The 12,603-nt window shown below is 38.0% G+C and overlaps 1 protein-coding gene across 1 annotated transcript in view; it reads right to left on the bottom strand.

The window, feature by feature from the left end:
• The window catches only part of Calcr (calcitonin receptor), an 83,318-nt gene that overhangs the window by 22,789 nt on the left and 47,926 nt on the right, over positions 1-12,603 (bottom strand). Inside the window, exons 5-9 of the mRNA XM_032907277.1 lie at positions 10,304-10,382; positions 5,696-5,849; positions 4,245-4,355; positions 1,876-1,988; positions 326-417 (exon numbers count right to left, since the gene is read on the bottom strand). Of these exons, the coding sequence (XP_032763168.1) occupies positions 326-417; positions 1,876-1,988; positions 4,245-4,355; positions 5,696-5,849; positions 10,304-10,382 (549 nt within the window). The remainder of the gene's footprint in view (positions 1-325; positions 418-1,875; positions 1,989-4,244; positions 4,356-5,695; positions 5,850-10,303; positions 10,383-12,603) is intronic.

Below are 12,603 nucleotides of genomic sequence, written 5' to 3'. Positions count from 1 at the left end.
ACAGGAAGGGGGCACGTTGCCTTTGAAGAGGATGAAGACTCCATCTTGTTCCTCTCAGGTAGAGTTAAAAGTGTATTTAGCTAACTTAGGTTTTCTTGCTAATTTATCATGCTCAGTGGCACATGTTATTACAATCCCTATAACTGTATCTTTCAAGGTTAACTGCTATGTATGGAAACTGAAGATAATAACTTTAACAACAATTAATAATCAATGGGAGATGGCACATCAAGAACTTTCCTTATGATATTGTCTTGCTAGGAACAAGACACAAAATAAGGCTGATACAGGAATAAAAAAGAAGTGGTATTTTAAATGTACTTACTTGAAAAACAAGAAGATCCCCATGGAAGCAATCAGAGCAGCAATTGAGATGGAGTGGCCCACAAGTGCTAGGTAATAAAGAACGTATGCATTCTAGAAGGAAGAGTTGGGAAAACTTCTTGTTAATAGATGAACAGCTATTGTGGAAAGGAACAACAGTTTCAACTTCTTAAAGTAAGTATAATTTAAATGTTTACTCCTTGAAAATATATCTTAAAATTATAAAAACTATTTCAATGGATGAAATTATTTTTTTTAAATAGTGGTTTACATAGAAATAAATTAAGCCATTTTCAAAAAACAAAACTCCTTGCAATTAATATAATTCGAAACATTGAAGAAGTGATTTCAAATACATTAAAATGTACTGTCCCTAATCTTAGCAGGCAATCCAGGTAGGTTTTTAAGTCCTGGGGCTCTGTTATCTGCAATATTTTTTGTTTAATCCACTGAAGCATAGATGAATAATCTCTGGAAATTCTTCTGACCCCTGACATTTAGGGTGACAAGGAGAGACAAGGGAGGTAAATAGCTAGGTTTCTCCATAATTTAACTAATTAACACTAATGAAGTTCTCCTAGACTTCATTAAATGAGTAGACATGTATTTATGATGTAGAATAGCTAGGCAATTTGTTAAGGGGCCACTGGCTTTAGTAACTCCTCTGTCCTTGTCACAGGTGGTCCACCAGTCACCTCGTCACTATGTAGCTTGGTTATGTTGTGATTTGCTTGGGTTTGTATCCCAAACTTTTCAACAGCAAAACAAAGCATGAAGTGCTTTTTAGTTTCTGATTCGGTAAATAATTAATGCACAGGCCTCAGTTTGAGGGAAATGATTGCCCATGCTACAGCTAGGAGGATTGTTCAGAGATGCTCTTTATAGCTAAATATTGATGTTATTTCTTCCATCTGTGGGGGTAAAGGATATGGTGGTAGATTTAGCAATCTTTCAGATTTTAAAGGAGTTAAAGGCAAAATAGTATCTGTTTCTTTGCTCAATAGACTTAAATAAACTTTTTTTTAACCCAAGATAATACAGACATTTCATAGCATGTAAAGGCACGAGTATTGACAAATCGGAGTGGACACCTCTGAAAACTGTCTGAACTGCCCTCACTGTATCAATGGGAAGATGGGAAGCTAAAGTCATATCCAACTTGGGCACTAAGAAAGTAACTTTAGTGGGTTGCTCTCTGATAATTGGAGGTTCTGAAACTCTCCCAGGAGGAGAAAGATATTGATGAGTTCTTTCAAATGCTGCCTAATTTCTGGCACTAAGGAAATCCCATCTTCTGCTCTGTGGAGAGCTGTTATATCTGGCTTGATTCCGATTCAAACAGAAGTATTGATGCTGAGCACCATCAAGGAAGGAAATGCTATCTTTTTCTGACACCCCTCAGAAATCCTATTTCCTCACATGTGTTAGTTTTATAGTTACTTTGTTGGTTTTCATGATTTGGGGCAGGGGGATATTTTATAGTTTTATATCTATTTCCGTGTACGAATAGTGGCATTCTCACCCAGTACAGAGATTTGAAGTAGAACTTACATGCAGTTTGTCAGGAGTGAAAGCATTGCACAGAGTGTAGTTGGACCAGGTTCGGTTGCTGTCAGGGTGTCTAAACCACTCTCCATTTTCATCGCAGTATTTTGAAACCTTTTCTGTTAATGGAACAAAATGGTAATGGATTAGTATATCAAATACCAACAAGAAAAGCAATGGCTTAAAGCTTACAGGCTGTGCCTGAGAGTGAATCAGATCGTAGAACTTGAACGTAGAGAAAACATGGACCATCTTGCCACTCAGACATTTAATGTTAAAAGAGTGAATCCAAGTGTTGGGCCTGACAGGCCTCCTTGGTAAACATTCCTGTTTACACTATAGATGACTCCTGGGCAGTGCATTCTCTTCAGAATTCCAATACTGACATAAACTCTTTCCCTATTTGCTTTTGTGTAGAATCTGTATGCTTACATGTTTCCTGTACAAGTGCAGTTGTGTGTAAAAATCAGGGTAGATGTGTTTTGGGATTTCCTCAATTGTCTTCCACTGTATGTTTTGAGAAAGCATCTCCCAAAGAACCTGGAGCTCACCCACTTGGCTAACTTGGATGGAACCTTTTGCTTCCACCTTCCCAGAATTAAGATTTAAATGTGTGCCCCTGTGCCCAGATTTTTATGTGGCTACTGAGGAACAAACTCCTGAATTCACAGATTTGTTGACTAAGCCTTCCCAGTCAGTCCAAACTGTCTGTCTTCTATCAAGCATTTCTTCAAAACTGAAACCTCTGACATTTCATTGGAGCATTGTTGTGTTAGATATAGCCTTATGTCAATAAAACCATAAAGAATTGAGATGTGCTAAGAAAGACACATTGAAGATGCTCTTTTTGTTAGAAGTGAATTTGTCTCTACCTAAGATGGGTCCATCTAAAACCTAGACTGAAAAGATGGAGCTATGACTAGAAATCTCTATTTTGCTTATCAAGACCATGCTTTTTAGTCAATATTTATAGCTACTTTGGCAAAAGCCCATTGCTACATTCAAATGGCCTAGCAGATCTCAATTGTAGGAAAGATTTTTGTGCTGGTCAACTTACCTTCAATGCAATGACAGATCAAGATAAATGAGGCAGCATGTGTTGGGAAGAGGTAATAAAGGCCTGAAGGATTCTCATTATGGAGCATTTTGGTTCCAATTTATATGAATGTAGCTCAAAGTTAGGGCACCATACAAAGCCCATTCTGCCTATGCCACCCTTCAGAAGGAGATTTCTAGAAGTGTTTGGCCAACACTGACATTTATTTTATTTTGCATTGGCTTAAAAAGAATTTCTTGTAATTAAACTTTGATTATCTCTGTTGTTCTGGGTTAGGATTTTGACTTCAATAATAAGTGAGAAATTTCCTCAAGGGAGCCCTCAAAGTATCTCCCAAGCCTTGTCTCGGTGAAGGGCTTATATCTTGCTCGTATGGGAATTCCAGAGACACTTAAACACCTGTGGCCAGGTCAGATCATATGACCCTTGGAAAACAATATTATCTTCTTCTAGAGACTTACATAGTGTGTCTGTAGCTGATCTTTGGTTTCATCATCTGGGCATTGGTTCTAATTAAGGCTTATTTAGCCTTTTCAGTATCTTCTAGATTTAGCTTAATGGGACAGATTTTTTTTCTTCTAGGGTGTCTGAGTAAGACTTTTCTGGATCTGATCAGGCAGATCTCATAGTGAGCAGCTACACCCAATAGACCTCTTCTTACCAGGTACACCTGGTGCTCTGCTCCCTAAAGGCCCACCTTTATTTGAGCCTGGCAAGCCTTGATCGTGTCTATACCAGGATTTCCCCCCACCTTTTATTAATTAAAACTACCCAATCCCATTTCCTGCTCACACCTCTCTGTCTACTGTATTGAGGCTGGGACAATCTATAATCTATCTGCACACCTTTGCACCACTCCTGAGTATTCATCGCGGAACTGCCTCAGCCCTAGACCTCCACACTTGTATACGTGAAGACTTTAAAATAAATGACATCGGCCTTTTAAATTTCATGCCACCCAGAACCTGACCCTCCTCGACTGTCCTCCTCGAGCATTCCAGGTTGGTGTCTAACAATACCTGTGTGATGGCGTGAAGCCCTGAGAAGACAATGTGCCCTCTCATAAAGGTTAACAAATGTATTCCAATAGATCTCGACATCGTGTACTGAGTGGATTCCCTTGCAGTATGATGTCAAATATTGTCAGTTTAAAATGAAATAATAAATATGAAAATGCTTTGCAATGTGGAAGGTGATGTTTGGTGTGACACACCACTATGTAACTTCAATAGCTGAAGTAGATTTTGTGTCCATTTGTATATTTAACACATTTTTTAAAATTCATAACGAAAACATAAAATGAAACTAAAGCCCTTACCTGCTGGGTCAAAGTCCGGAAAGTAGTCAGGGCAGTGCTGATAGGACATTACACCAGCTGGAGTGTCATCCCAGCACATCCATCCATCCCAAGTTCGGTTGCAATATGGACCTGGGGAATGCAGGAAGAAACTGGCACTGAAACATGTGACTTATGTGAAAGAGAATGTTTTCTGAGGAGATCAGAGAGGCTGGATCCTATCTCTTCAGTCAAGACTAATTGTATTTCAAATGAGCCATTCTCGTTAATTTTCTTTTGAAATAAACATTCAAATGATGTTGGTATATCTGTGGGGGAAAATCTCTTTGGAGGGCAGGCAGGGTTCTTGTTTTAGCTTTGCAAGAGGCTCTCAGGTTGGGCTTCTCATAAGGCGAGCAGCTCCAAACAATGCACTTCTGTCCATTTATTTAATTGTAGAGGAGATCGAAAATTTAGCTCACAAAAAAAAAAAATCGAATGGGCTTTGAGGTATGTTGTTAAGTTTTTGTTTATTGAAAATTTTACCCTTTTCAAAATATTCAACCAAGAAGTTGAATTTAAATTGTAATACTTATAGTTCACGTAAGGTGAGGCACATTTTCTCCCTTTACCTTTATGGCAGTGAAGAAAAATTCATCTGTGGGATTATTTATCAGAACTGATAATACAAATCGATTCCTCTAGAATCTGAAATATATTTACATAGGATAATATATTTTCTAATTTAATAGAGCATATCATTGTGTTGCATCTGATAAATCTTTTTTAGTTATCACTAGAGCATTATCTCACCATTTTCCACCTTTCTAAGCTTTGTCTTACAGTGTTCAAGGCTACCTAAAAGTCTTATTGAGTCTTCGAAGATGGGTCAGAGACATGGAGGAGAATTGAAAAGGCTGTGCCAACGCTCTCCCGTCACACAGTTTTTCTTTTTCCTTTTCTTCTCTGGGACTTCTACAGAAAGTAAACTATACTTAGCCCTGAAAGTATTTGGGCTACAAAGATTACTCTATAGAAGAGCACAGATTAACCATGCTTACTGAGGCCATTCCCCACGGACTGGCGATGCGGTAATGAGAGAGAAGAATTATCAGAGGTTGTCAATGAATTGGCATTTGAAGGAAAGATACACCTAATGAATCCAAACAAGACAGAGTTTGCACAGATTCTGCCTCAGGCAGACTCCCTGCCAATCGCTTTGCATTTCTCTGCTGTCACTCAGTCCTGTACAGTTCCTCCTTATTAGGTGTGAATGCTGAGTTATTGAGGTAATTTTGTCATAAGGGCTAATGTCAGCCAAAATACTATTCTATATAGGAGGGGAATAATCATATGTACCGAACAAAACACACACGCACAGCATAATGTGAGACTATAGATCTATTCCATTTCAACTACTCACTACTATTGATACCTTGGGAAGAAACAGACTTAAATGATGCTACACATGTAGGTTCACATGGTTCTTTTACCTTCTCCCTCATAAGGGGGCAACTCCTGAATCCGGTCATAGCACTTGTACTGAGCATCCAGAAGCTTCTTGCGTCCAACCAAGTACAGGAATGGCTCCTGATCAAGGCCGGAGTCAGTGAGATTGGTAGGAGCCTGAAGAACTGGAGTAGGGCTCTGTATAAAAGGTACAGAGAAGGAAATGACTTAACACAAAAAATAAATGTGCTAATTGTAAAAAATACAAAAACATTTCTTTTTTCTGTAAGCAACATTTATATAGAACTTTACATAAAATATTCTATAATAAAAATGCATCACGTTTAACATTCATATTCTATCCATTTATACTTGTATCAATGTACAGTTCGTTTAACATTCATATTCTACCCACTTATACTTGTATCAATGTACAGTTGCTATTGAGAATGTAGAGCAATCATACACACTCACACACATCTTAATAATCTCCTATGGTTTTAATTTATTTTCTTTGGAAAGTCTACACATAAACAAGGCAAATAATTTGATTTTTGAGACATCTCCATTTTAGACCAACTTTTCCATCTTTGTAAATCTTAAGAATCATGGGTTGCACATTTAAAAACATAGAAATTACAGGAAAAACATGCTTCTTTAGTGGACATCCTCAGCTAGGTTTTGCTCAGGTGTGGTTTGTATACTCTGCCAAAATTTGCCTTGTGTATCCCTCGGATCAAAGAAAATAATTGACTTTAAGTTCTTCAAAGTGGCTTCGTCAGCACTTGACTTACACATTGTAATTCATATTCAGTGAACAAAACAAATATAACTCTTCAATGTTTATATTGGTACATCAGGTTTCAGAACAAGTTGACATTGCCTTTCTACTCAGTCACCATCTACAGGTCTTTGCTTCCCATAAGTTGTGTGTTTGGACATGTGTGTATGAGTGAGGTGATCATCACTATACTGTCTCTTCTCGCTTGTAATCAAGAATTCTGTTTTCTCAGTTGACACACCTGGTGTACATCTTAGTAGTGCCAGCCACATTAGGAATAGAGCTTATTTATTTGTTGAGCTTCGTGCTCAAATATCTCTGATTCTGTGTCTCCCACTGTGTCCGGCCCTGCAGTAACATGTCATCAATGTGAAGATGTATAGTACAAAATTCAGAATAGGGAAAGGATATGGGGCAAAAATATTTCATGACAGTTACAGATACATATAAGAATTTGAATGGGATCTTGGGTTTCTGGAGGTATCTAGAGAAGAGAAGAAAGGCTGTGTAGAGGGAAAAGCCACACTAATGTTCAGGGACTGCTATGACGCTGTGGTGACATCATCATGACAAAGGGGAGTATAGTTTAGGATAGGTAAGGAGTTGAAAAAAACAGATATTGCATATTTCTGAAATACCAAAAAAATTAAAAAACCCTTTACATATTTTGATCAATTAAGGTTTGGAAGGCAGAATTATAGCAATGTTCATTCAGCAGCATAGATCTCCACAATTCAAAGGTCATGGGGAGAGGGGAGGCTGGAAATTGAATGTCTGGGCCATAGCACCCCATGGTAGAATAAGAGAACACAGCACTCGACACTTTGCCATGCAGTGGAGAGATGAAGACATATCTCAATATAAGGACTGGGAGTAGTGATGCCCAAAGGGCATAGATATTTGGTCCACACTTCTGAAAAAAAGGGTGATTTCTGGAGGAAGGAATATGGGGTCAAATTAAAATCTGTGTGGGGGAAGGTGAGTACTGGTTTAGACATGCCCACAAGTTAGTTGGGTAGAAACTGTTTATATGGTGAAGACGGTGGATACTTCTAACCATTATAACACTCCTACAATTTGAATATTGATTACTTGGTATTTAATGCATCTTAAATTTATTACAGCAGAGAAATGGTTACTGAACTGGGCAAGCCAAACATTCCTGAGGATGAAGTCCTGAAGCAAACAGGTGTGAATCCTGCTCCTGTGGACCTAACTGTCTAGGAAGAGACACTCCTGACCAGAGACACCATGAACAATCATCTCCCCGCAGGACATTCTCAGATATACCATTAGAAATTAGAATGTGTTTTTGTTCAGCTTACATTTTTCTATTTTGCTTTTCTTAAAAGAGATTCCTTATTTGTGTTTGTGTTTTAATATCTAATTTGCTCACATTTGTAAGGAAGTATGTGATTATATTTAAAACGTCTAAATTGATATGCCTGAACCATTAAAAAAGGGAGGATGGCATTGCTCTTGTGGGATAGATAGTCAAAGTTTATCTATTTGGAAGCCATTTGGGGCTCACTTGATTATGTTTAATTGAGTGCTATCTGTTCATTGTCTTCTAATTAAATTAGAAGCTGGAATGATATATATATATACAGTGAAGAGGGTAGATACTTCTCATTATTTTTAACATTTCTTTATTTTTTTCTTTTTTTTTTCAGAGGTGGGGACCGAACCCAGGGCCTTGTGCTTGCTAGGCAAGCGCTCTACCACTGAGCTAAATCCCCAACCCCTATTTTTAACATTTCTACTATTTGGATATTGATTACTTAATATTTAATGCATTTTAAATTTATTACAGCAGAGAAATTGATGATCCTGATCAAATAAAAGATATATATATATATATTCTTTTTTTTTTTACTAAAAGTCTTAGACATTAGCAATTATTTTCCTTAGGTATGGATCTTTCCAGAACCATATTCTGAATTCTGTCCCTGTATGCCTGTATGTTTGACAACTCATTAAGAAATGTTCTTGTAACAATCGGAATTCATTGGAGCCTGAGGGAAACACTATGTGTAAGGATGGGGAAATATAAAAACTCTACACTTGTGTTTTCAGCAACATCTTTATTACGTTTGACACATTGTAACATCAGTCGGAGTAGGGATAACCTGATAACTCTGGCGGGAGCAGCTTCATACTTAGCAATTCTTGCAATAGTGAAACAAACCCCAGTGAACTTGTTTTGGTGCTTGGTTCAGTAGAGAATGTTTCAACACTGAAAGAATGAGAAATCAGAACCTCAGGAGTCAGACGAGCCACAGTGTTCTGGGCTGCTCCCAGCCTGGTCCTTGCTTAAGCATTGAATCCCCCCCTCCCCCACCAGTGACTTTATTCCTAAATAACATGCACCTTGGAATATTCCATTTGTAAATGAATGGATGGATAGATGGATGGTAGATAGGTAGATAAAAATATGTAAATGCAGGTAGAAATGTACAATATTTCCTAATAATGAAACTAGTACTGCTTAAAAATAACATTTATATTTAAACATTTTACACTGTTAATTAAACCTTCCTGATAATTTCACGCAAATAAAATTGCTAAGGAGATAGCATTATTTCAACAGTAATAAGGAAAAATAAAGCCAGCAGCGATGCCATGAGACAATCAAGCAATATGGAACATTGGAAGCAATTTGACTAATTCGTTATTTTTGAGCTTATACTATGAGTGATGCAACAAACATATAATGACATGCTCATATAAAGGTGACAATGAGACACAAACATTTCACATGTCTTTAAAAAACCAACCAACTCACTTATCTATAATATTACTTGTTGTTCCTGTAACAGTTTAGCTGCCATATATGTGATGTCATTCTAGAATACACGAGAACGTGTCATCACGCATACGACAACCAAGCTGCCACTGTAGCAGTCAGCAGATGAGGCGCCACCAGGTCCTTTGTGCAATAAATACTATTAACACCTTCTGTACACCAGGTTGTAGGTTTTGAAAACTTAGCAGTACATTCGCGAGCACGGTTTCTGCCCTCATGGGGTTTACATTCTAAAAGGTTTAATTCATTAGGAACATGAAGGATGGAAGGAAATGGCCTCAGACTTTGTGCTAGCATGAATCCTTCTTTGATGTGAGTCAATCAGCCTACTTTTGGGTTACCAGAGGTTTCTAAAAGTATCATAACAGCTAGAACCTATTCTAGAATGTTGTAAGCAATCCTCTTGGGCTTAGTTCGGTCTCACTAGATCCATGGGTGATAGGGACAGGGATTTAGACCATCCTCATTTGCCCATGGTGTGTCCATACTTTTAATATAAATAGACACCAAAAGAGTGTTTTAACTACTTATTAGCCAAATCTTTATGAATAAAGCAACATGAAGCCATGTAGCATGAGTCTGATCTTAAAGGCCACAAAGTTGCACAAGTTACACAAGTTACACAGTACCAATGGTTCCCAAAATACTGAAGATTCTTAGTTTTGTTCAGAAAGACATTGGAGAGGAATCAAGGGCTAGACCGACAGAGTTCACATGCTTTAAAAGCACGGATGAGCCCAGAAGTCACAATCCAAACCCACCTTTCAAAAACAGGTAAGAAATGTTATTCAGGCAAACGCTCAGCTGTCCGTACTATGAAGGCGACACAAATTATTATGCACTTTCCCAAACAAACAGAACACAGTTGTTTACATAAATCATGACAATAATCAAAAGGAGCAAATGTCCAGCGGACATTTCTCACATTCTCCACCAGAATGTGAAGAGGAACGCCACTTTGGAGAAGCCCAGTTTTGGTTTTCCTACAGCTGTCAGTTCACCTACACTCACACACTCCTCCACACTCTGCACAGCCACACACAGGAAACAACAATCCTCACTCACCACGAGGAGCAGGAACAGCAGGGTGAACCTGTTCAGGAGAAGGAACCTCATCTTCGGTTTTCGGAGGTTCCGCCTTTTCCTAGGAGGAGAAACTAAGATGTAAAATAATATAGTTCTCAGATCTTTGCACTCTTCCCTCTTCAGACGCACTACATACGATATGTGGAATCAAGACTGCTATGCCCGTGACAAACTTGCAGGTACATGCTCCACTGTTCCTTCTGTCAAGTGAGTTGGGGACCATAAGGCACTAGGGAAATTTTCTGGCCAGATGTCTCGACCATTTTTGTCAGCTAAAATGAGATTTCCTGGCTTTAAAAGGCTTTTAAGTTGAATGGAAGAGTTTAATGCAGCTTATAAGAAAGATGGCAAGATCTGTATTTGAACATGGAGAGGGGAAAGCCAAGTGAAAGATGTATGAAGGAGAAAATCAGCTCATGAGATACATTTTAGGGTATCAAGTGGTACATAGGTACAATTCTAATACTAACTTTAAAATTGGTATAATTTATTATTATTTATTAAAGTTTAGCAAACCATGTGGGCTGTGTGATATAAAAAGAACCATTAGGACACAAAATAAATACCCACCAGAGCATTTATCAGATTAAAACTTATTTTCACTAAGGCAATTTTGGTATTTCTTAATTACTTATCTGAGGAGCTAAGTATTGCAGTTGATGAATGCATACTACAGATAATACATATGTAACATATGTGCTATATTTGAGCTACTTAAAGAGGCTTAAGTGTAACAATAAATATGAAACTTAAATTTATGTTGCTACTTTGCATTTCAGAACTGAAATAAATAGTCTAATAAAAAAGCGACTTCAAAAGTATATGTCATCAATAAAATTGGTGGAAAGCAATGGTGACATAGGAAGAAGTCACTTCACTGGGGAGGAGCAAACGGAGTCTATAGCTTGTGAAAGGTATGTAACATGAAGTCAACTCTTAAAATGATCTGAGAGTCCCAAGTCGTTTTTTTCTATAAATATGTTCCTTTACATTTCAATTTTCTATTGGGAATAAATTTCTTCCACAGCAAAGAATAAATGCTTTAGTCAAGAACTCACTGGTCCCACTCAAGAACCCCATAGTCAGAGCAGACCACTCCATCACAAATATCCAACGGTCTCATGAATGTACAGATATCATCATATATGGAAAGCTGGTAAAGAGGTGAAAATGTAAATATACTCCACATTTACTCCCAAGTCCAATCATTAGGACTTGGGAGGAAAGTGTCTTTTGATTAGGGGCGAGAGATTGTAATTCCCTCTTAACACAATCTTCGTTGTCTCCTTTGCTGATTTAAGTTGGAGTCCCTAAAGTGTGTGTTACACACTTGCCTCTGAGTGAGTGAGTTCTGTTCACTTCACACATCAGCACCACAATACACAGGGACTACAGAGTATCACTTCGAAATGCTATCTTATCTGCTGGCCATTATTCATTAGTATTGATTGATTTCATATTCCCTTTGTAAATTAGATACAAACACACATGCTTCTGTGCTAAGGTACTGTGAGGAAAGTGGGTGGGCTGGGTGAGGGAGAGTTCATGTTAGGAAACTGAACACTTGGGAGAATTAGGGAGTCAGGACACATTATAAACTAAGATGTGGACAATAACTAAGATGCAGTCAGGGTTGAACACTCATCAACCCTGTGAAAATATAGACCCAGGAAATTTCTGATTAAGAGGACCAGAGTGGGGTTCATAATTTGACATACCATAGGATTGTGAAAAGCAAAGACCTAGAAAGAGAAAATAAACAAAACATGTGGGCAAGAAGGAGGGTAATTAAAGAATATTAAGTTGGAGCACAAAGCCTCATGGACGCCGGAAACAAGTCTGGAAAACAAACTTTTAAATACGTACGAAATGTACTAATTAAGCTACCCTTTGTCATTTTGCATATGTGCCACATACCTTGACGGTTTTACTTGATGCTAGTCTGACTTAGATAATGGCTTTTTAATAAATCTGTGTGTGTCTGGAACCTCTTATCAATTGAGTGTGATTCTTGCTATTACTGAGAATGATGCTTGTGTGTGTGTGTGTGTGTGTGTGTGTGTGTGTGTTTGTGCTAATAAAATAAAAGAAACATTGAACCTTTGAGCTTTTAAACCCTGTCCTGTTCACACCATGGTGGCAATAAGAGTCCCTATTTTCCCCATCCTTCTTTTGTATTTACCACATCAGAGACGGTCACAATTATCCATAAATTGTCTGAATAAGAAACTCGGGACCAAGCTAGACCTGAGACCCTTCTTTATCCCTGCCATCAAGTT

The sequence above is a fragment of the Rattus rattus genome, chromosome 6 (genome assembly GCF_011064425.1).
Source record: "Rattus rattus isolate New Zealand chromosome 6, Rrattus_CSIRO_v1, whole genome shotgun sequence".
NCBI classification, from domain to species: domain Eukaryota; kingdom Metazoa; phylum Chordata; class Mammalia; order Rodentia; family Muridae; genus Rattus; species Rattus rattus.
The sequence above is the reverse complement of the archived record's forward strand: the minus strand, read 5'-3'. Positions and strand labels throughout refer to the sequence as shown.